Source organism: Diceros bicornis, chromosome 31, assembly GCF_020826845.1.
Source record: "Diceros bicornis minor isolate mBicDic1 chromosome 31, mDicBic1.mat.cur, whole genome shotgun sequence".
Taxonomy (NCBI): domain Eukaryota; kingdom Metazoa; phylum Chordata; class Mammalia; order Perissodactyla; family Rhinocerotidae; genus Diceros; species Diceros bicornis.
Window position 1 is genome coordinate 34,931,170 of NC_080770.1, and position 25,754 is coordinate 34,956,923.

Sequence of the window (25,754 nt, forward strand, 5' to 3'; positions counted from 1 at the left end):
CAAGCCAACTCTGGCCAGCAGACAACTTGTGTTGGCCTACATCGTATTTAAAACAAATTTTTTGCAAAAACTTTTAATTAGTTATCAATATTTCACCGATGTCCATATTTCTATGTTTTCTCAAAAAACCAGAAGTTGGTACACATTGGGTCTGCCATCCTACATGCCCTTCCGGCTCCCTCTGGACAGACCTTGACCTTCCACTTTGCCACGGTCCCCAGAGGTCTGCTTCCCTTCCTTGTGTCGTCTGCCCAGTCCTCGCTGCTTCTCAGTTTGCAGCCCTCAGCTCCCTCAATTTACCCATGAGTAAACTAAAGCCCAAACTTGCTCAAAATCATACCACCTAATTAACAGCAAAGCAGATAAGTGGAATTTAGGAGGCCCAAATTTTATTAACAAATGTTTGTCAATTTCATTCATTTAATTTATTTAGCAAATGTTTTAGTGCCTACTATGGCCAAGCACATAGTATGTGCCAAAGATTTGCAGCATCCAAGATAAAAGTGGTCTTGGCATTCAGAGTTTAGTTAGTGGGAAAAGCAGACGGGTACTGACAGCAATATGATGAAAGGGATGAAAGAAAGGGGACTGTGGTGACGCAGGAGCACGGTTCCCGCGCTCACCGCACCACCTCGTTCACGTTCGTCGTCACCGTGAATATAATACAAATATTTCTAAGATTGACTAAAAAATGTCCTCAAATCCTAGGGTCTACATTTACTCAACATTCATTGGGCACAAGTGCTATATGTTGGCGAACCAGCAGCAGTACACAAGGCATTTATTAGGTGACTTCTTTGTCCACGCATGCCCTCTGAATGGTCACTCACCTGTGTCCATCTGCAATCAATGTGCGAGGCTGCGAGGGAGCCAAGGTCAGTAACAGCCACGACAGTGAAAGGAGGGGGGCAGTCGCCGCCGGCAGACGACATCTCTGCCGAAACGAGTCAGATACGAGCTGTAGTGATGGGGATGCGGGACTGAAGCTAAGCTGAGAGCAGAGCAGAGCTGATCTTGGTCAAAAACACTCCTGAGAACATAGCTGGACAGCCCTACAAAGAGAAAGGAAGGACCTTTGTATCGGACATAAACACTACTCAAACTGAGTCCTTTGAAACCTGGGCTCTTTGGAGAAACAGCCAATTCCTGATCTGCAACAGGAAAAATACAAAGTGAGCCTAAGACACCTTCTTGGGCCAGAAAACAAGGAAACATTCAGAGACTAATGTGGTGATGTCAAAGGATTCATGAGTCTTGAAGATAATTAGTAATTTTAACTTAGTGAATAAAGCAAGATCCATAAATCCATAACGGTGAGAGAGAATGTGAGGGAGCACAAGGAGAAAGTCTTTCTTTATGGAAAGATGCGAGGTAATGAATCGAGAAGGAATGAAAGAACTGAAAATCACCGTTTTGCAACCCCAAATATAATAATTGATTCAGACAACAATCATCATGGACGCAATGCCCCTGAGTGAAATGTTCCTAACACCGCCACAGCACCACCCACAGGCGACAGGGAGAGATGTGCTGGTCACCCTTCATCCCCGTGTCATCACTGACAATGGACAACCCAACATTCTGTGCCTCTTGACATGAAGCAATAAGGACTCAACTGCTCCTGTAATTCTTGAAAATGAACCAATTTTGACTCTAATCAAGCCATCAGGCCCCCCTGTACTTTACAGAAAATAGGGAGAGAGGAATCAGTTGGTATGAAGACACAAATTCAGAACGTAGGATATTCTAGGCTGAACTCTTCAAAAATGTTATTTTATATATATACATATAAAAGATAGAGAGGACTGTTATGAATTAAAAATCGTCAAAAGAGACACATAACCAAATGGGTGAATCTTGATTGGCTCCTGGGGGTGGGGAGAGCTATAAAAGATTCCTGAAACAACTGGGGAAACTCCAACAAGGACTGGAAATTAGATGTTATAGAATTGTTAATTTTGCTAGGTGTTATAAGATTTGGTGGTTAGTGGAACAATGTAATTATTCTTACAGATGGATGCTTAAGTATTTAGGGGCCAAGTGTCATGATTATTTACAAATGGTTCAATTAAAAAATTACATATAAATACAGAGAGATAATGTTAACATGGCAAATGTCAAGTGGCGAGTCTACGTGAAGGTTATATTTGTATTCATTGTACTAGTTGTCTTTCTATTTGTATTTTAAATAAAAAATTAGTTTAAAGTAAGTATAAAAATTCAATGTGGTAAGGAAAAAAAGTGAGTTCTCTGGGTCCTCCATAGTCAGTTAGGAAACACACAATGATAAGAAAGCTGATTACCTCTAAATTTCACATTTTGGCATTCAAAATGTTTCTGAAGTTTGAAAAACACCCACAATGCCCATGTTATAAACTGAAGTAGAAAATATCAGGATCTAAAATAGCTTACATTTAACTATCTGAACACTTACATTTTTATGAGTTTTTAAAAAGCTGTTTTTCTGTATTTCCCAAGTATATTGTAATCATGTATTATTTTTATGAGGGAAAAATATGAAACGTTAACATCTTATTTTTCTATTTCAAATAACCATATTTCTAATTATGGAAAAGTATAAGTTTTCAGTAAGATAAAATAATGCCATTAAAATTAAAAGTTGACACAAAAATTAACATGAAATGGACCACAGACCTAACAAAAGCTAAAACCATAAATCTCCTAGCAGAGAACAAAGAAAGTCTTCACAACTTTGGGGTAGGCAAAAATTTCTCAGGACACAAAAGCACAAACCATAAAGGAAAATATTAATAAATTAGACTTCATCAAAATTCAAAACTTGCTCTTCCAAACACCCTGTAAAGAAAATGAAACGACAAGTCACAAACCGGGAGGAAATATCTGCCACACAAACGTCTTGACGAAGGGACTGGCACCCGCTGTCTCTCATCTTCAACACCCTCCTATCTGGTCAGCCAGCTCCCGCCCTGGGCCTGCAACCCTTTTCCATGACAGCCGGATCATCTTGTTTGCCTGCTTGAAATCCTCCCATGGGTCCTATGACACATGGAATTAACTCTCAACTCCTTTCTCTGGCAACAGGCCTGCATGCCCGTCCCTCTAGTTACACCTCCTAGCTCCTGCCCCCACTCCACACTTCTCTGCCTCCAAGGCCACTTTCCTGTTCTGCCCGTATCAGAAGCACATTCCTGACCCAGGGCCTTTACACTGCTGCTGCCTCTGCCAGATCCTCTTCCCCTGCGTGGCTGACTAGTGTTCTCCTTGTCAGAACTCCAATGTCACCTTCTCACTGTCAGGCATTCCCCGACGTGCCCCCTCCAGTCCCTTCATCAGGATACTCTATTTTCTTTATTCTACTTACCCTAACTGAACTTGTTTAAATCTTTCCCTCCCAGAAAAAGGAAAGCTCCTTAAGAGCAAAAGAGCCTTCTGCTTTGTCCACTGATATATGCCCAGCACACAGTGCTTGGAATGTGACAGATGCGCCATAACATTACTAAAGGACTCGTGACATGCCTACTATGTGCCACGCACTGTGCTAGGTACTAGCTGAACGGTTTGTATGTGTTGCTCAAAGGCTTTTTTCATCTCTTTAGAAAAAAAAAATTTATATTTCTAGATCTGTTTAAATAGCTGAATACTTTTTAGTATTCTCAAGAGGCCAATTTACTTTCAAGTAAACTGCAAAATCTGGATTTCATCTATATGTAGAATCAGTGCTTTGGGCTAAATGAAAACGTTCACATTATTTTGAACAACTCATACCCACAAGAATGACTAAAATGAAAGAAACAACAAATACAACATGGGAGGATATAAAGGAACTGGACTCTTGTACACTGCTGGCGAGTGTAAATTAATGTAACCACCTTGGAATACTGTTGGCAGTATCTAATAACGTGAAACGCGTGAAACCTGTAACCCAGCAATTCCACACCTGCACATACACCCAAAGGAAATGTATACATGTGTTCACCAAAAAAGATATGAACAACAACATTCATAGCAGCTCTATTCACAACAGCCAAACAGTGGAAACTCAAGGGTCCTTCAACAAAATAGATCAATTGTTATATAAGCATATAAAGCAATACTATACAGCAACGAGGATAAATGAACCAGAACCACACACAACATGGACGCAGCTTACAAATAAAACGCTGACCCAGAGAAGCCAGAAGCCGGAGTGCGTGTTATACTTCAACCACAAGTTCCCTGAGGAACTTAAGTTCCCCGAGGACACACGTTCTCCTGGTGGAGAGTTCTGGTGGAGTGCTCCCCAAAAACGCTCCTACTGATGTTCCTCTAAAGCGAGATCCTTGGAGTTCGAAGTAGTATTTGAGGACTTAACCTAAATTAGCCTGTAACAACCACATTCTTTCAAAGTCTCATGTTTTATTTCTCAAAAATTCATGTGAATTCCCTATTCTTCATGCATGCATACTGAACAGAAATATTTACCTCAAAAAGATTCAAGAAAACAATATTAGAGGGAAACGGACCACGGTTCTCCCGTGGCTACAGGGCTTCTGGCTCACCGCCTCAGACCTCAGTTTAAAAAGAGCTGGTGGAAGTAGGTCAGTTACGGTCAGAGAGCCTGGTGCATAGCTCAGATTCACACTCATTAGCACTGTGACCCTGGGCAACTTACCTAGATATTTTGAGCTTACTTCCTCATTTATGTAAGGATGATGATGATACCTGTCTCACAGGTGGCTCTGAGAGTTAAATGAGACGACGTAAGTTAGGGACTCAACACTACTACCCTTTCCCTCCCTACTCTGTAGGCAGGACTGGAGTGGAAAAAACTCAACAAGCTGTTTGCTGCAATATATATATTTTAATTCAAAGTGAATCGACAGTAATACACCATAAATTCTTATTTTGACACTCACCAAAATAGTCACCTGGAAAACCCGCTTTTTGTGACAAAGTACAGAAGGCTTGGTCACATTTAAATCACTGAGAACTAGAGAGAAATACTATCGCAAACTGTAATAGACATTACATCCATAAAAATTTTCCCAGTCCTTATTGTAATATTGCACAGTGCAACTGCTACATGGCAAACTAGTGTAGCATAGAAGGAAAAGCAAAAACAAACCAAAGAAAGAAAGCCACAAGTCTAAAATTGTTAACAGTTAACAGTTCAAACAGCCATCAAATCTCTATCATTGGATTCATTAAAACAAATCTCCCTACACCTTGCAGTGTATGATTTAACTTTTACTTAACACAAACCAAGTTCAATATTAGTAGTAGACATTTTAAAAATGAAAAGGTTTTGCTACTATAGTAACATATTTAGTTAAACACCCTGAAAAAAAAGAAAACTAAATATCAGGATATTTGATTAAAAAAATAATTTGCAAATTAAAATAGTATGCAAATATGCAACTTGGAAGTCATGCAGTGTTTTATTTAAGAAAGCATTAAAACCAAAGAAAACTGGTAAAAATGGTTTTAAAGGGGGTATAAATCCAGATTCTTCTGTCAATATGCTAAATTTAGACTTTAGCAGGATTTTGAAATTTATTATTTTTAAACACATAAAAAGCCCATGATTAGAATGAGTTAAGAGCAGTGTACTTAACTGGGGTACGCCTTTATCAAATAATATTATTATGAAAACATTGAACTTTACCAATTACTGTCAATTTAACAAGACCATCTCCATCTTCGAGCTGAAATACAAAAAGACGACACATCGGGGGAGGACACAAGGCCGTGAACAGAAGGAAAACCGCGCCAGTTTTGCACCTGTCGTCGTACGAACATCAATCGACCCTCTGCACGCGGTGTTTCTGAAACAGCGGCTGCCAGCGTTAACTCTTTTCCAAGAAGTGACGAGATACCGTCATCTGCTGGATCATATCAATAAAATTAGAAGGCTATGGAGGGCAGCAAGTTGACTTAAATAGTGACTCCATAAATTTGCTCTGTAAATAATCTTTTAAATTAATCTTAGGCTACTCCTTTTTCATGTGTAATATATATATATTTCTATTTATATAAAATGCATAGAATTGATTACTAAAAACACTGAAACTTGTGGGGAAAATTAAGTCCTTCATTTTCAGTGTGACTAGAAATGTACTGCTGGTTTTTATCACCTAATACTGTAATTTTTAAAATCGATCTCAGGCACATGTATTTCATTGATGATTATTAAATAAAACACTGCTTGTGTTAATGGAGTAAAGAAAAGTTTATCCGTTATTAGCTTATCATCAATGCTGTCCTAGAGCTGAACTAGTGGTATGCAAATCTGTCAAAGAAATGCTGTCAATCCCAAACATTTGGCGAGTTTTACCCTCAAATGCTCTCTGTACTGCTTATTCCAGTAAATGCTGTAAGATTATAATCCAGATTTTTAAGGAAAAAAAGTTAAGTCAAGCCTGCAAGATACAGCTTTCTCAAGCTACAATGCCAATATGAAAATAAAAAATTAAGTTACATTGATACATCCAAGTTTTTTTATATGCAGTGATGAGCACAAACATTAATAGAGATAAAATACTGATGCAAATAACACACCCCAAAATAACATATGCAGTTATTTTCCACCATTTACAATACAGTAGTTACAATGACACTCCAAACAGAAGAGCAAAGTAAAAAAATCAAAACCCCAACTTCTAGTTCATGTAATTAGACACATACAGAAATTAGAAAGCTAAATAACAACTAATCACCTAATTTCACAGCTATCTGAAGTGGCAATCTTATATAGCAGCTTATCTATGATACATTCAAGATAAATGATACAATGTATTACTCGCCCAGAAGCTAAAACACAGCCAGTTTAACACCTTTCCTTAAATTCCACTCTACACTACAATATACTTGAGGTCTATGCAAAAAGTAGCTACCTTTTATATAGGAAATGGATGATTAAGTCTTTGGTGCTGTAAAAGCAACTTCATTTAAACATCACCACCACCACCAAAAAAAAAGAAAGAATAAGAAAGGAAAACCCCAAGACACACTTCCTAGGAAAACAAGCATGTAATTTCTGTCCCTGACGGAATGTATTAAATAAGCAAATACCACCAACAAGCAAAACAAGTACTACAATGTAAAAATACTTAAAAAAACCCTCTCACATGCATAAATGAAAAATTGCACACAAATAACGCACATCTTTTCAAGCTTCAATAGTAAATATTCTGCCGCTATTTATGAAATACTGCCTGGCTTCCCAAGCTAAGACAAAGCCACATCATGAGTCAATGAGTATTTCGCGTTTTCTTTCATTATCTACTCAAAGTCATGCCCACTGCACCTCTAAACATCTTATTAAACCCAATTATACAGCAAACACTCCCCAAATAAAAGCAGATTGTATTGCAGTTTCACTGAATAGTATATAAAATGCTGTGTGGTGACAGATATCAACTACCCATTAGACACTGAATCAATTTTTCGTAAGCACTACTAACTGCTTTTCTTGAAGCTATATCATTTGAAAAATCAGACAGCAGAATTCAGCTGCAGCAAACCCGCTGCCCTCTTAATAAAGAGAAAAACAGCCACAACCTGAAATCCTTACCACACAGAATCAAACATTAACACTACTCTACCAAAGAAAAACCCAGAGCAGGTCTGAACTGAAGTGCTGCAGTCCTCCGCATTTATAGATAGGTAAGAACATTAACAACCTCAAATATTTAAGGCACTATGTGTGGGAACGGTTTACAATGTAGCTGAGATTATTAGGACAACATTTAAGAGCAAAGTCTAGGCAACGTTTTGCCCATGCAAAGACACATGCAAATGTAAAGAACAATAGCTCAATTTCTTAGGTAAGTGACCCAACATTTACACACTAAGACACAGATAATACAATCCACTTGTATGCTGTAATTCTGACACATGTGCATCTGTTGCTCTAAGTCTGTACACAGAATGGCTTCCCAAATACGGACGTGTCTTGCACTAGTTAGAAGGCAATTTTATAAAAAATAGCAGGAGCAAAACTGGATTTCTGCTCCCATAAGTCACCTGTCTAGAGTTACTACATAAGAAGATAACATGACCAAAGACAAGTTATACCAAATGTGCAAAACACATTAAAAGTGAGATTTTTTTAAAGCTCAAAGTTGTTTAAATTGCACCCAAGTCTACATGATTCAAAAATAATTTTCTTGTGCCATGGCTAATATTAAATACCATGTTTTTATTTTTAATCAAATGTTTATATCATTGAGCTTCCTCAACATACTCTTTTTGAGTTTTCACATATATGGATACTGGCTGAGTTTTGTTGGACTCAATGGAAATCCAGCATATGCGGGCGATGCTGCAATGTAAGAATGTGGTGGGAAGATTGGTTTGTACTGAGTCTGATGAATGGTTGGGGACGGTAACAGACGGGGATTTATGCCCACTGGGACTTGATGAACTATGCCACTGGGATGGGAGATATTATAAGTTGGATGTTGTAACACAGGTCTTGAGGTACACGGAGAGGCTAAGAGGTGGGCCACTGGTGCAGCACTACTGAGGGTAGCTGATGATGGGTATGGAAGTAGAGTAGGCGGTCCTCCAAGGTGCGTATTTCCAGCCAGATGGGCATGCACAGTTGTGTGATTGGGACTTCCATGAGAAAGAGTGAACGGATTACTGGTAACACTAGTAGGGATATAAGCTTGCTGTCTTCGCAGTCCGAAGTTTCCATTCCACTCTTGATGCCCAGACCCGAAGTGGTGAACCTATCCAAAAACAAAAAAAAAAGACTGAACATATATTTTGTAAGTTAAAAAGAAAGGAAGAAAGGGAAATGACAATATATTCTGTGACTGATAACCCATAGAGGATCTCTTAGATCTTAGCATATACTAAGTATAGAGAAGAGAAAAATAAGAATTTTATATAAATTACCCTTTTTTTATATTTAATTTATATTTTATTTTATGAGGAAGATCAGCCCTGTGCTAACATCTGCCAATCCTCCTCTTTTTTTGCTGAGGAAGACTGGCCCTGAGCTAACATCCGTGCCCATGTTCCTCCACTTTATACAGGACGCCGCCACAGCATGGCTTGCCAAGCGGTGCATCCGTGCGCGCCCGGGATCCGAACCGGCGAACCCCGGGCTGCCGAAGCAGAGCGCCAGCACTTAACCTCTTGCGCCACCGGGCCGGCCCCTATAAATTACTATTAACATTTTAGTATTTATGACTACATATCAGTATAATACTAACATTGCCACAATGGCTGCCAATACCCTTATCCCCACCACTACTAACAGCTACCATTTGTGGAGCACTTATCATATGTAAGGCTAACATTTTAGTTATTTAATTCTAAAACAACCCCACAATAACAGCTATTACTCCCACTAACTATGGTCCAGATTTGTTGAAGAGACCTGGCCAGGGTAATATACATAGTATTTGGCAAAACAAAGATTTGAAGGCAGGTCTGACTCCAATACCTGTGATCTTTTCTTTCCCCAAGTGAAACACAACTGCCAAGCCCAGTGCTGAATAGATGGAAAGTACTCAGTCAAGTCTCTCTCACCATCATCACTGCTAACACCTAACAAAGGCAGCTGTCAGTCCATTAGCGTGCATTCTGATTTAAAGGACCTAAGACAACACACACACTAAAAAATTATTTAAGAGCCTAACCTTTCTGAAGAATTCAAGTTCTAGGGATAATCTGCTTACTTATCCTATTATTAGGCTGATTACTCTTTAGTCACTTGGGAAAATGAAAAGGGATACATTTATTAAGACTGCATAGTTTCAGAATCTGTTTTTCCCCAAGTGAAAAACTGCTGAATTTGAATCCCAAAGACTGTGATGAATTCACAAACATACCTGACTGAAATTCAAAGGCTGCTGCTGGAATGCTGATGTTAGTTTTTGCTGACGATTACCCACTGTGGAAGGCTGCTTTAATCTTCCAGGAGCAGATCGTCCTTTTGTTAATGGCTGGCATATAGAATCTGGCAACAAACAAAATATAAGAGAGTTGATCTTTTTCCTTCTCATATAAAAATCAGGAAGGTCTTTAGATATTTTACACAACAGTGATTTGAGAATCTTAAAATTAAATGAAAAGAAAAGAGATCTCATGGTTTCTAAGCACAGCATGATATCAGAAGAGATTTCTTTTGTACAACAGATTTGGTAGGGTCAAGTTGGAAATTCAGAGACGACTTTTGGCAATGCTGTTCTCTGATGTTCCCAAATTAAGACATTTCAAGGGACAATCAGGGAAATAGGGAGGACTCAGTTTACCTGTGTTTGCTATATGCTCATCGGCCTTTAATCCATTTTCTAGTCCCATTGGTGGCACCACAACAGTACAGACAGCTGGTTTGGTTTCCGTGTTGGCAGAGGTTACCAGTTCTGTGTTTTGATGCGTGTCCTCCACAAAACTACTCTCTGCAAATGGACTGTCGCGTCCCGAAGAGTCTGATGTTGGAGAGCCATCCACAGCATCACAGCCACTTTCCTGCTCTTCATCTGACATACTACAAGAAAGTATTTTTATGAATAATATGTTTTTCAATATTAAATCTAAAGTTAAATAATATCCAGGCTCCAGTAAATTGATGAGCATCTTGTTCAGTTATTTCATATCTAATTACAACTTCTTCCTTATCCAATAACATTTTTTCATAGATTTTTCTAGACTCTCACAATTCTCTATTCAGACTGCTAACCCTAATTCTGTCCTGTTCAGAAACATCCTTATGGCACATAATTTTCTCTCCTTCACCTTCCCACTTGATCCTTAGCAGCAGTTCATAAAATTCCAATTTATAAATCCCAGAAAACTCCATCAAGACACTCCAAAAGAAGCACTGTTCATAATTTAAATGGAATGTACATAAGCATGTGACTTGGATATTTCAGACTAGATTCTGCCCTGACAATCTCTCTCTCCTTGGGATTTCTACAGCATTTCTTGTCTGTTTCAACCATTCATTTCATACTTAACAATTTGAAGCATCTCTTTTTATATGTATATTTTTAGTTACATCTCTTATCCATACATTTATATATGCATATTTTTATATGTATGTGTATATTTATGTATATGTATGTATATATCAACTTCCAAACCACATTATAAGGAATTTATAAGAAGAAGATGTGTTAAAACTTCTTTATATCAGGAATCTTTTCAGATGCCATGCCTAGTCAGACTAGGGAAACTAAAGAACAAATAAACAAGTGGGACTTCATCAGATTAAAGAGCTTCTACAAGATAAACGAAACCAGGATCAAAATGAATAGACAACCCACCAGCTGGGAGAAAATATTTGCAAAACATGTATCTGACAGACGGTTAATCTCCCTAATATTGAAAGAACTCACACAACTGAACAACAAAAAAACAAACAACCCGATCAAAAAATGGGCAGAGGAAATAAACAGACAATTCTCCAAAGAAGATATACAGATGGCCAATAGGCACATGAAAAGATGTTCAACATCACTAATCATCAGGGAAATGCAAATCAAAACAACACTAAGATACCACCTCACGCCCGTTAGAATGGCTATAATCACCAAGACAAAGAACAACAAATGTTGGAGAAGTTGTGGAGAAATAGGAACCCTCATATACAGCTGCTGGGAATGCAAACTGGTGCAGCCTCTATGGAAAACGGTATGGAGATTCCTCAAAAAATTAAAAATAGAAATAGCCTATGATCCAGCTATCCCACTACTGGGAATCTATCCAACAAACCTCTAATCAAGAATCCAAAGAGGCTTATGCACCCCTATGTTCATTGCAGCATTATTCACTATAGCCAAGAAGTGGAAGCAACCCAACTGTCCCTCGACTGATGACTGGATCAAGAAAATGTGGTATATATATACAATGGAATACTACTCAGCCATAAAAAAGACAAAATTGTCCCCTTTTTTAATATATATATATTTTTTTTTGGTGAGGAAGATCAGCCCTGTGCTAACATCTGCCAATCCTCCTCTTTTTTTTTTTTGCTGAGAAAGACTGGCCCTGGGCTAACATCTGTACCCATCTTCCTCCACTTTATATGGGACGCCACCACAGCATGGCTTGCCAAGCAGTGTGTCAGTGCGTGCCCAGGATCCGACCCCGCGAACCCCAGGCCACCGCAGCAGAGCATGCGCACTTAACCGCTTACACCACCAGGCCGGCCTCAAAACTGTCCCATTTGCAACAACATGGATGGACCTGGAGGATATTATGTTAAGTGAAATAAGCCAGAAAGAGACAGACAAACACTGCATGATTTCACTCATATGTGGAATATAAACCAACACACGGTCATAGAGAACTGTATTGTGGTTACCAGAGGCAAAGGGGTTGGGGAGTGGGCACAAGGGGTGAAGGGAGACATGTATATGGTGATTGACAAACAAAAATGTACAACCAAAATTTCACATTATAAACTATTAAGACATCAATAAAAAAAAAAGAAAACTTCTTTATATCTTCCACAGAGCTTTGGTTATAAGTATTTAGTACCATATTTTCTGACTAAGGAAAAAAGAGAAGACAAATATATAAAATTAAGACTTAAGTTTCTAAAAGCTGGTTAGGAGAAGCTCACTAGTTTAGTGGCAACGCATGTCCCTGGCCAAAAAAAAAAGTAGGCAAGGAAATATGGATGAAACCACGCAAATCAATCACCAATGAGAGAAAAAAACCACAGAGGACACCCTCTCGACAGCGAGTCATTACCTTATGATGGAAAACATTCTTTTTCTATTTTGCTGAAGTATATGTTCCTTTTTTTTTTTTTTATAATTTTATTTATTTTTTTCCCCAAAGCCCCAGTAGATAGTTGTGTGTCACAGCTGCACATCCTTCTAGTTGCTGTATGTGGGATGCGGCCTCAGCATGGCCAGAGAAGCGGTGCATTGGTGCGCGCCCGGGATCCGAACCCGGGCCGCCAGCAGCAGAGCGCACGCACTTAACCGCTAAGCCACGGGGCTGGCCCTGAAGTATATGTTCTTATTCCAAATTTAAGTAACAACAGTAGTCCGTGGAGCTGAATTTGAGAATGTGGCTTTTTTATCTTTTTAAAAACAAATGATTATTTAAAAATCATTTTAGAACCTCAATATTTCATTTCGATCTCTTCTATAACAATAAAGAGGGGGCTGGCCCCGTGGCTTGGCGGTTAAGTGTGCGCTCCACTGCTGGTGGTCCAGGTTCAGATCCCAGGTGTGCACTGACGCACCGCTTGTCAGGTCACGCTGAGGCCGCATCCCACATACAGCAACTAGAAGGATGTGCAACTACAACATACAACTATCTACTGGGGCTTTGGGGAGAAAAAGGAGGAGGATTAGCAATAGATGTTAGCTCAGGGCTGATCTTCCTCACAAAAAAAGAAAGAAAGAAAGAAAGAAAGAAAATTATTACTTAAAACTGAGTTTATAAAAAGCGATCTAATTCAAAAATTATGTTTAAGAGAGAAGCACTATGGTAAATTGGCAGGTACTTATTAATTTGAAGAACAATGAAAGAGATCAGAGGCTTTTCCGTGGACAGTAGTGGACTGATTCCACACCACCACTGAACCCCTCACCTGCTTGGTCTCTTGCAAGGGGACGGGCTAGACTGCACGGAGGAGCTGGTGCTCAGAGTGCTATCGGGACTGCTTAAGGAACACATCCGCTCGATATTCAAGGTGCTCTGGCAAGCTTCACAATCTAGACTGCCTTTACATCTAGGGAAAGAGGGAAGGGAAAAACATGAGTGAAAAACTAGAAGATACTCCCCAAGTAGCCAAAATTTACATTATTCAATTAAGGATATGAAACAGTTAAGAGTGACCTATGTGGACAAACCTAAAGCTTATAAATACAAGAAAAATGCTATAGTAATCATGTTAAATATGATTCAAGCAGTTTTCTCCAAAGGATATTGACAGACAAGAATAAGCCACAGAAGGTTTTCCCACCACACCGGAGGGTGCCATCATGATGAGTCAGGGATGCAGCAGACACACGCACAGAGCTGCACTGGCACTCACTCTCTGAGCGTATGTCTCTGCCCCGGCTCCTCCTCATCAGTATCGCTGCTAATGGTGATCACGCTGACTGCAGGGCTCGGGGAGTCGCCAATGACGATGGTTTGCCGCTGTCTGTCTGAAACCAAGGAATCCGAGTCCTGCCTGATGGATGTTTCACAACAACTTCTTGCCTCTCCTTCTGAGTTACGATTGTCCTGTGTTTCTATACAACTCACTTCCTCGACATCTTTCCCATTTACTATCTTTGGAGAAATGAATGCTGAATGTGGGGCATTGGTATTCTGCAATGAATTACTCCTGCAATCAAAGGAACAATGTGTCATTTCTATAATCAAAACATGTACCTGACATTTTTCTAAGATATCTTGTTAAAATAAACAATGTGAACCTTTACTTGTTCAAGATCATGTACATAACATACAGATCATGAATTTCATGAAATATAAAATATTACCTCTAGAAGTATCAGTGTAGATCGCATTTACATACATTCAAATGGTCATTTTTTGATAAATGTGATATCTGAGTGTCTAAAATTATAGGTAGATAATAAGTCAAAAGGGCAATAAAGACAATCTTACCAACTGAAAGCATTTATTTCCTCTCTTCCTGGCTCCCATTCCATTAGTTTTACCATAATACCTCTGAGAAATTGAGAAGGGAGCTGGCTTAGTGTTTGTAACAAAACTATCAAAGGGGTCATTTTGAATACAACAGAGTGGCCCTTTAGAGTACATACAAAATTTACTTTAAAGATTAACTCTCAACATGCAGAGGAAAGTTAAAATATCAACACCAACCTGTTGTGGCACAGTTTATTTTTCTTGGTAGTGGCAGGCTGAGGCCAGATAACGTGTGCAATGCCCACACTGATTGGCTGAGGGGCTGATAAAGTTATCTGGCTGGTGAGAAGAGGCTGAGGCACCACTGAGCTGTAATGGCCACTGTGTGAAATCATTTTCCTAGGGAGAAAGTTCAGAAAAACTGAATCCCTTCTTTACCAAGGTCAATTTTGCAAACTATTCACCAAGAAGCACTTTGCTTTTAACTCACCCCCAGTCTCCAAGCCTCTGTGAAGCAGCGGCGCCCTCAGAGGTCAGCGCAGCAGGAGCCAGGGGCGCCACCTGCTGCCAGGCAGGGACCAGCATCGGCTGTGTTCGACCAGACCACGTCTGCTCACCAAAACAAACAAAACCAAGTAGTTACAAGTAATTCATGATTAGCACATTTTAAAATCCAAAGTATATTAAACTAACAATCATCTAATTATCAATATTAAAGTCACTACTCTATGAACGATCCACTTCCTGCCCAGGTCATTCTTGTTTCCAAGGGCACAGACAGATCCATGCCCCTACTTGAGTAGGGAGGACAGCATGTATGCAAACATCGTGAATTCTCACTAACCTGAGAAAGAGCCCCTGGTCGGATCTGTAGTGGCTGCACAGCGGGGGCCTGAGTCACAAGTGGAACCGTATTATCTACCCTTATTGAGTAACTAGTGGGTTTACCATGCGTGGCAGGAATACCTGTGAAACAGAAAAGCATAGTTCTCAAATAAAAGAAAAAAACTTTCTCTGAGTTAACTTATAAAACTCTTTTAAATTTAAAGAATTGCTAAAATTTTGATTAGGATTATAAAACCATCCCCTACATAAAATGTTCATAACATTAACAAAGTAATCTATTAGAAAGAGGGAAGTACTTTCTATTTACCTTGTGGTACATCATCCCAAAACTGTGATAAAGCTATTCTTTCTACTGTTTAAAAACCTATACTATAAAGTTGAATCATTTATTTTTCTTGAAACTTCCTATTCCTTTTAAAGTCTGCTATTGTAGCTTTATTTTCTTTCTCAAATAGGTATGCCACAGGACATGGAAAAGTGAGGCTCGCTCAACAGCATGACCCTCTAGCAAGTAAATATTTATCTTTTCAGACAAACTTTTAGCTGTGCCTAGTATTCTTTTCTTTACAAAACTGTAATTGGATCTTACACTTTGGGCACCCAAAGGGGAATGTGTCACAACTTCACACTTCAATGGCCCTGATGGTTCACATGACTCAAGAAAATTCAGGGATGGCATACTTATTTCAACCTCCAAAAGGAAAAGCAACAATAACCTTTTCTGCCTAATATGATGATACAACTAATAAGCTTTGGCCAATGTGGCTTAATCTACTAGTATTCCTAGTCGACAGGGCTGGAACTCCAGGACAAACACGCTCCGTTTTGCTCACCCACCAGAAAAATTAGAAAGCAGGCCATGTTAATCCTGTTACTGTTAACATGTCTGTGTCGTACATTACAAAAGCACCATGCCAATATTAAGTCTTATGTCATTAAACTTTTAGACGGTAAAGTAGTATCACCCCAACTTTGAGCTTTGACTAATAAGATTTTGGGGGCACCTCCCAGGATCAGAAAGCTCAGTTGCTAGAATAAATTCACTACGTTATAATTCCAGTCTGTTGCAGCAGTTACTTTCAACAGGGGTTGGCAGATTATTCAAATATAATCAGTTTTTGGATAAAAGTGATCTTGGGCACCTCTGATCAGCCGTAGGAGAAAAATACTACAATTGTTTTCTTTTCCTGTTGAAAAATAACCTTATAATTTTTATTGCACAAATACATTGTAAGTGTTAATCCTAAGGAGAACGTTCATTTTGCCGTATTTATTTTTTTCACAGAGGGTTTTATCCTACTGCCAGGATGTTCTACCCTCTCTGGAGCTCCATCTAAAGAGCCAGATGTGAATTAAGTTTAACACAGATCTACAGGTTATTTCTTAAAACTGACCTTCTTATGCCTTCCAAAAAAGCATGTCTTGATCGGCAAATTCTCCAAGAAATGGAATATAAGCACACCCAGGCAGTGTAGATATATTGCAGCAATAGACAATATCATCCGAGAACAAAGCAGAATTCACTTTGACAAGGATGAAAGGACAGAGCGAATTCTCGAATCCCAACAAACATCACGTTGCCCTTAAATTCTCCTCATAATCAATGCCTTAAGATGAGAAGAATTCTCCTATTATCTTCTCTCATGAGGACTAATTTTTTTTTTTATTGATATTTTAATGGTTTCTAATATTGTGAAATTTTGGGTTGTACATTTTTGTTTGTCCATCACCCCATATATGACTCCCTTCACCCCTTGTGCCCACCCCCCACCCCCACTTCCCGGGTAACCACAGTCCAGTTTTCTCTGTCCATGTGTTGGTTTATATTCCACATATGAGTGAGATCATACAGTGTTTGTCTTTCTCTTTCTGGCTTATTTCACTTAACATAATATGCTCCAGGCCCATCCATGTTGTTGCAAATGGGACGATTTTGTCTTTTTTTATGGCTGAGTAGTATTCCATTGTATATATATACCACATTTTCTTAATCCAATCGTCAGTCGAGGGACACTTAGGTTGCTTCCACTTCTTGGCTATGGTGAATAATGCTGCAATGAACATAGGGGTGCATAAGCCTCTTTGGATTGTTGATTTCAGGTGCGATGGATAGATTCCCAGTAGTGGGATGGCTGGATCATAGGGCATCTCTATTTTTAATTCTTTGAGGAATCTCCATACCGTTTTCCATAGAGGCTGCACCAATTTGCATTCCCACCAGCTGTGTATGAGGGTTCCTGTTTCTCCACATCCTCTCCAACATTTGTTGTTTTTTGTCTTGGTGATTATAGCCATTCTAACGGGCGTGAGGTGGTATCTTAGTGTTGTTTTGATTTGCATTTCCCTGATGATTAGTGATGTTGAGCATCTTTTCATGTGCCTATTGGCCATCTGTATATCTTCCTTGGAGAAGTGTCTGTTCATTTTGAGGACTAATTTTTTAATCAAATTCAACAGTGGGTTAAGACCCTATATTTCTATATAGTTATTAGGTTAGCTAAAACTTTATCTTTGTTTGATTAGATTTGCTGTAATACCTGGAGAGCAGGGCACAAAAAGCTTAAAGATTGTTCTAGTACAAGAGAGGAGGATTTTGCTGGAATGCATTTGATTCTAAAATAGCAGTTTTCATCCTGAGATGATAAATAACTAGCTTTTCAGACTGCCAAATAATGTTGAATGCTTGTTTAATATATACTCAGATTTGTTAAATAAAAGTTTGGTTAAGTCTTCTTCACTTAAAAAAGGCACAATATTATGGATATTGTATCTATATATCCAGACCTACATATTATATCTATAATATCTAAAATATATGAAATGCATGATGAATCTAAACACTATACCCCAAAGTAAAAACTTTAAAGTGAAGGGGAATAGACATAAAGTTTATTTTAAAACACAAACTAGGGCCGGCCCCGTGGCTTGGCGGTTGGGTGTATGCGCTCCGCTGCTGGCGGCCCGGGTTCGGATCCCCGGCGCGCGCCAACGCGCCGCTTCTCTGGCCATACTGGGGCCGCATCCCACGTGCAGCAGCTGGAGGGATGTGCAGCTATGACATGCAACTATCTACTGGGGCTTTGGGGGAAAAAATAAATAAAATTAAAAAAAAAAAAAAACCCACAAACTATAATGGTACCACAAACTGCTACCCAACAGCTGCCCAATATTCATGTTAAAATGTTTCTTTAAAGTGGATTGGCACATTATGAGGGAAAGCCGTAAGAAGACCAACACTGGCATTACCTACAGAGGTGCTAAAACGGATTAGAAGGAAAGTTTTCATTTCCAAGCAGATAGTACGACATGTTTATAGAGCCTGCCTTTCCTTCTGCTGCAACTGCATCCATTACATAAGCCAAAAAATATTTTGCCTTGTCTCAGCATTAATTCTAATTCAAAAGTATGTTCTTGAGATGTAATGGATTAATGAGTCTGAGAGTATCTCTTTTTCTTTCTGTTACCCTTATTATGAACCACTCATACAGCTGACATATCTACAGAAAGGTTACTAACCTTTTATCAATTATAAGTCACATAAAAAGATAAAAGATTAGTCTAACCTCATTGAATGTTTTAAGAATGATGCTCAACCATGTTTAGAAATTTGTCTCATGAGCCTCTAAAGTTGTTTGCTACAAACAGAAGGTAGTTTCTGAAAAAAACCTGCTATCCCAATGGGATCTATCACACTGTAGGTGGGTGACCCTCGAAGTGATTTTGGTACATGGAAGAGATTATGAGAACCTAAGAATCTATTTGTTAATACAGATTAAAAACTCATTTAATATTGAATCATCATGCTGTACACCTGAAACTAATATAATGTCAATTATACTTCAATTGAAAAAAGAGTTGGAGGGCCAGCCCTGTGGCTTAGGAGTTAAGTGCGCGCACTCCACTACTGGCAGCCCGGGTTTGGATCCGGGCGCGTTCCAATGCACCACTTCTCCGGCCATGCTGAGGCCGTGTCCCACATACAGCAACTAGAAGGATGTGCAACTATGACATACAACTATCTACTGGGGCTTTGTGGAAAAAAAAGGAGGAGGATTGGGAATAGATGTTAGCTCAAGAGCCGGTCTTCCTCAGCAAAAAGAGGAGGATTAGCCCAGATGTTAGCTCAGGGCTGATCTTCCTCACAAAAAAGAATTGGGGAGAAAAAAAAACTCATTTAAGAAAATGCATTTGTCAAGATACCATTTACGTGATAACTGATTAAAAACAAAAAAGCAACAGTCTTGTATGCTCAAGTATTTAGAAGTAAAATGTTCATCACTTAACTTATCAAACGGTCTGTGTGTGTCTAGACAGAGCAAACACAGCAAAATGTTAACACTTTGTTGACTCGAGTACAAAGCATTATATTATTTGTTGAACTTTCCGATTTGAAATTTTTATAATAAAAGGAAAAAACAAAGAAATAAACACAACAGCATCTTTAAGAGTGCTGACAATATGACGACGTATTTTTATTACCAGAGACCAGCCATGGTCACTGTCACAGATACTGGCAGCCCACCACTGGACCACAATTTCGTCTTGAGAATCAACCATCTAAGCTATCGTTTTTCATATTTTTAGTGTTACAAACCTTACATGAAAACTCTATGATATATAAAAAAGATGAAAGCAAAGCTACCCTGGTGGAACAAGTGGCTAAAGAGTTGACATGTTTTCACATCTCTAATTACCAGCCAATCAAGTCAACAAACATATTCGTGGTGCTTTGTTCGGCACTGTAGAAGACAGTAAGATAAAATTTTTACAAAGTTGCTCATATCCTTAAATCAAATAACCTTCAGAATCCAGAAATACTAGAGCTAGAAATGACCAAAATGGTCTCTATTCAGTTGTTTCCTTTGACCAAGGCTGAAACAGGTTAACAGACCTGTCTAGGATGGCACAGCCAACAGCAGACAGAACTGAACCCCAGCGTCCTGACCTGGTGCCCACTGCTTTCACTTACACCACACAGTGTTACCACCACGCTCAGAGTCACTGAGGGCCTCCTTTGTAATCAACCTCTTGGTTTTTTTTTTTTGGTGTGTGAGGAGATCAGCCCTGTGCTAACATATGCCCATCCTCCTCTTGTTTTGCTGAGGAAGACTGGCCCTGGGCTAACATCGTGCCCATCTTCCTCCACTTTATGTGGAACGCTGCCACAGCATAGCTTGCCAAGCAGTGTGTCGGTGCGTGCCCAGGATCCGAACCGGCAAACCCCGGGCCACTGCAGCGGAGCGCGCACACTTAACCGCTTGCGCCACTGGGCCAGCCCCCCAACCTCTTGCTTTAAGATATAACTAGATGTGAAAGCCTAGAGAGAACAAAATGCTAGGAAAGGACCTAGGAAGTAGGGTTTTACTCTGATTATTCCAGTCGCAGGACTTGTTGGCTATTGCCCTCTAAGAACCACTAACACATCCCCCAGCTTGAGAATTTATGGCTTCTTCAAAGGTATTCTGCCACCCATCTCACTTGAGGATTTAATTTGCTATTTCTATCTAAATAAGGGATATAATCTAATTTAATCAAAATCGATCTCTCTCTTTTTTTTTTTTCTCTTTACCCTAAGCTATGGGTAAAGAACAAGACTGTAAGATTTTGGGACACAACTCTTTTGACCAAAATTTAAAGAACTGAGCTCTCAGTCACTTTAACATCCAGTAACGACAGACAGACAGTGTGTACTGACCTGAACATTTGGAACAGTGATACCCAGTACAGGACAACGCGTAGCTTCCCAAGCTCATTAATTTCTAGTCAGGTATTTTATCACGCTAGACTCTACAGGAAATACAACTGTCATATGATCCATTTTTGTCAATGACGATTAGAATGGAGCTCTAGTCAAGAAATGAGTGTCACTGGCCTCAAGGCCACTGACCAGCTTAAATCAAACTCAAATGTAGCACTAAGTGCAGCAAAAACTACACAGTATATTTAATGAGTAGACACAGAAATTTGTTTAAAAATAATGCATGCCTAAATTCAAAGTGTAATTTAAATGAAAGAATACCTTGAATAGCTGGGGGACAGATAATCAGTGTCTGATGAAAAGCATCACCACAACCAAAATGAGCAGTTCCGGCCTGCAGAGGAATTCCATGGTGCATAACCGAATGAGCAGATGTGGTTAATGCCTGAAAAAGTCAACGTCCATGGCATTATACAGAGCAGTCTTTTTAATTGCTACACATATGCTTTATAAACAGAATTTAAATGCATTTCTTAAAATCATAATTCCACGATAAAAATGCACCCAGAAACCGATTTCACTGAACTCTACTTTCTGGAGAGTTGTGGCACTGAGAATGAAAGGTGACAGGAAAAAAATGAATTTGAGTAGATATGTTCCAGTTGTCACCCTGAAATATTAGAGATTTACTAGAACAGCCATAGTGAGACCTCACCAGCACTTAACTTCTAACTGCTGACATGAGATTTCTGTGTATGTCAAAAGCAAAATGAGCAATCACAAAAAGAGGAGTAGAAACCACTAACTACTGGAAACTCTTACCTGACTCCTTATTGTGCCAATTTTAGTAAAATTTGCTGTCAGATTAGTGGTACTGCTGGAAGCAACTGGTCTTAAAAGTGACGCTTTATTGTGATTATTTGTGTCACATAAATTTGGGTGGGACTTACAAATATCCATAATATGAAAACAGGACTTTACACTGCAAAAAAAGGGAAAAAGTAGTTGTAATATGATTTTAAATGTTTAGAGTAGTTTAAAATTAATATACATTAATAAAATTTAAAAATTGTATCCAAAACAAAAAAATTCCATGACTTGCACTTAACCTGCTTATTTCCAATACTATTTCTACTAGGAAATCCTACAAAATATCGAATTTTATAGCAAGTAAAAGTATATCTTATACTGCAATATTTTTTTAAGACATCAAAAGCAATAGTAAAGAATTTTTGGTTAGCTCACTATAATTTTATGACTCCTACCATAAATTATTTTTCCTGAATTTCTAGATCTCCATGTCCCTAAATTAATGGTACCAAGTATGTGGTTATCATGTTATTTTCAAAGTGCTTATATATGGAAACCAGCAGACATTTTTAAGTGGGGGGTCAGAGCAGGGAGAGTACTTGGGCTTTATAAAAACACCAATTTTAAGGGTAATCCACAATAATGGTTATGGGTTCATCCCTATACCTTCTTCATTCAGTCTTTCAAAAATATTTAAAGAAGCTGTTTTAAGTCACTCACTTTACTCCCTTCAGCCTATAAAAAAGAGGTCTGGGGTTCAAAGAATTCTCAAGATTTGCCCACAATAACTCTGATACGGCCTTCTCAATTTGAGCATATACTCTTCTCTACTAAACCATAAAAAAACCTCCTTCCCTTCCACAATGCAGAGAAGAAAGAGGGGAGAACAGGAAGGCAAACGGTGTGAAGAGAAATTGAAAACAGAGTTTGCGGGACTCAAAAGAGGAAGGAATACTGTTAACACTTCCTTTTATTATATATATGCATGGTTATTAAGGTAAGAATGTCATATAAAAACAAAATCACCCAGTCATTCTCACTCAGTATGGTATTTTGGGAAAAGAACAATGGAATATAATTCAGATTTGCATTCTAGTTCTAAGTCCAGATACTAGTGAACTTGGCCAAGTTAAGCTTAACCTCTTTTGACTCAGTTTACTTAGATTTAATGAAGAAATTGAATCATTTTTCTAACACACTGATTTTCTATGAGTCGTATTTCTACTAAGTCGTATTATTATTTCTCCAGAATCATTTTGTAAAGATTTTGAAATAACATACTGGTTGCTATGAGGGAAATCTAGAAGATGTTTCATATTAACAAAAGGATGGTTCAGAGTCTCAGCTGGAGTAATTCTTAAATCTGCATCAATCAGCAACATTTTCTTCAACAGACTAACAAATTCTCTTCTATCAGCTTTCTCAGCCAAAAGATCACTTCCTTCTAAATCCATCACTGTGTTCACCTGAGAAATCAAAATTTCAAGTCATCAAATAAAAATAAGCCATGGAAGGTAGTACATGTTAAAGTTTCACAGTTAAAACAAAATACCACAACAGAGGAAAGAACAGAGAACTACAACTACTTTGAAATAAAAAAGAACGACTGAATTTAACAAATCTTCAAAATGTTTTGAGGTACCAAATAGCATTCAAAGCTGGAAAAGAATTTTTTTTAACTAAACAAATATGCACTTCCAACAAGATATAAGGAAAAGAAATTTGTTTGCTAGGATTTTTGCTTTTAAAGCAAATACTTTTTTTTTTTTTTTTTGGTGAGGAAAATTGGCCCTAAGCTAACATCTGTTGCCAATCTTCCTCTTTTTGCTTGAGGAAGATTGTCCCTGAGCTAACATCTGTGCCAATCTTCCTCTTTTTTTTTTTTTTGGTATTTGGGACGCTGCCACAGCATGGCACGATGAGAAGTGCGTAGGTCCACGCCTGAGATCCGAACCCGCCAACCCTGGGACGCCAAAGTCGAGCACAAAAACAACCACTATACCACCGGGCCGGCCCCTAAAGAAAATACTTTTTACTAAAGAACAGGATACCGTAAATTAAATATTTGATAAAGACAAATGCAATTTAGCTCCTGAAAGGTTGAAATCTTAGAATCAATTTCCTTTGAAAAGCTTAAAGACAGCAAGCACTGTATAGTCCTTTAGAAAATGATTAACATGCTTTGGCATCCTTGGCATGCAAGTCTGCCATCTCAAGCATCTAAGACCGACAAATGTGACTGTGGTACTCACATGTACTATATCATCCAGACTGTTGAATATGTACTTTCTGGCTTCTTTGGACTTCATTCCTGTCTCTGCTTCATGCTCTTCTAGTGTCTTATTGAATATATCAAAGCAGGAAAATAATACATTATTACCCATTATTTCTTAATTTTTTTATTTCTTTAATTCTGGCACATTTAGTCTAATATATTGAATATTCTAAGGCAAGTAATAGTTTCAAAACAGTAACTATCAAAAATGTATTTTTTAAAAACACAAAAAAATGAGAGGAGCTTGGTTCAGGTCAAAAAATAGTACATATATAACAAACTCCTTAAACAAAATAACTAATTATAAAGTTAATCACTGAGGATTTACTGATTCCCCAAAGATCCTAGGAATAAGTTAAGCACTTGGGCTATGTAGTCAGTGGTGAGATTCAGTTCCTGTCCTACAGAGCTTAACAATGTAGAAGTGGGCAAAGAAGATGAAACCCACAACACAAAAGTAATTACATAAAACTTTAAAAACCAGTTAAGATGAGTTAATAATTACGTTGCCAGGTTAAGGAAGGAGCTAAGTTATTCAGAGAGGGCTTTCCCTGTTAAATAAAAAAAAGAGGGAGGGTAAAAAATGAAAATTCAAAAGAAGGAAGAAATGCAATAAAATAAAGATAGGCATGGAAGGCATTACCCACGCTTATGAGGCATCTTAGAAAAACGTTTTTCTAAATACTTTTTTATGAATTACCTTTAATCTCCAACCAGAATGAGAAATATCTGTTTCTCTGCAAAAAAATCTTGTGGATTTCGTACCCATATTTAACAACTGCTCTCCTGGCAAACCTTGAGTCTGAGAAATGTAACGAATCTGAAAAGTAATTTATAAAACAGAAAAGTTTATTCTTTCATGCACTAGATATTAACTGAACATTGATTATATATTAGACACTAAGCTAGATGTTAGGTCAAGAATTAACTGATGTACTCTGTGCCCTCAAGAAATTCACAGTCTAGTGGGAAATACACAAGTAAACGATTACAATACAGTGTTAAAAGTACCATAATAAACGCATGCTTTATGGAAACACAGAGACAGGACACCTAAAATAATTGTAGTCACATGAAGTTCCAGAAGAGGCGATGCTCAAGGTGGGTCTTAAAGGACAATCAGGAGTTCGTGAGCCCTGGAGGAGTGGGGAAAACCTGATCTATTAGGATTTATGTTAAGGTTACAATTTGAGTAAATATGGAAAATCAAGAGAAAATACCCACACATTCACAGAGCCTGGAAGCACAGAGGTTTGCCAAGGGAAAAATGGCAAGAGATGAAATTAAACTAGCAGGCGAAGAGTTTCATCAGTAGTCTAGGAAGTCTGGATTTTACTCCAGGAGGTAATAATGGGAAACCAGTGGAGAAATCTAGACAGAAAACTGACAAGTTGTTTCTAAAGTAATGTCTAAGAGTGGGGAGAGGACAAGGCCGCAGGAGGCTGAGGCGGCCTGAACTCAGAGACTGAGCAGGGACAAGAGGCAGCAGTGGATTCAAGAGAGACTCAGCCTGATGAGGGCCTGGTGAATTACGACCGTGGCAGCTTTGGAAGGACACGTGTATGTCACTGGCATAGGTACGGCTCA

The 25,754-nt window shown here is 38.6% G+C and overlaps 1 protein-coding gene across 3 annotated transcripts in view; it reads right to left on the minus strand.

Annotated features, from left to right (window-relative positions):
* Nucleotides 1-4,802: 4,802 nt before the first annotated feature.
* Nucleotides 4,803-25,754, minus strand: part of HIPK3 (homeodomain interacting protein kinase 3) — a 94,372-nt gene continuing 73,420 nt past the window's right edge. For 2 of the 3 annotated variants that reach the window (XM_058527189.1, XM_058527190.1), the window contains 14 exons: nt 24,868-24,987; nt 24,145-24,231; nt 23,174-23,358; nt 21,905-22,064; nt 21,404-21,527; nt 15,383-15,504; nt 15,029-15,147; nt 14,776-14,937; nt 14,557-14,619; nt 13,976-14,272; nt 13,529-13,669; nt 10,230-10,465; nt 9,807-9,934; nt 4,803-8,696 (listed from right to left, as the gene is read on the minus strand). In XM_058527189.1, coding sequence (XP_058383172.1) covers nt 8,220-8,696; nt 9,807-9,934; nt 10,230-10,465; nt 13,529-13,669; nt 13,976-14,272; nt 14,557-14,619; nt 14,776-14,937; nt 15,029-15,147; nt 15,383-15,504; nt 21,404-21,527; nt 21,905-22,064; nt 23,174-23,358; nt 24,145-24,231; nt 24,868-24,987 — 2,421 coding nt within the window. In that variant the 3' untranslated portion in view covers nt 4,803-8,219. The remainder of the gene's footprint in view (nt 8,697-9,806; nt 9,935-10,229; nt 10,466-13,528; nt 13,670-13,975; nt 14,273-14,556; nt 14,620-14,775; nt 14,938-15,028; nt 15,148-15,382; nt 15,505-21,403; nt 21,528-21,904; nt 22,065-23,173; nt 23,359-24,144; nt 24,232-24,867; nt 24,988-25,754) is intronic. The other variant, XM_058527191.1, reaches the window with a different exon arrangement.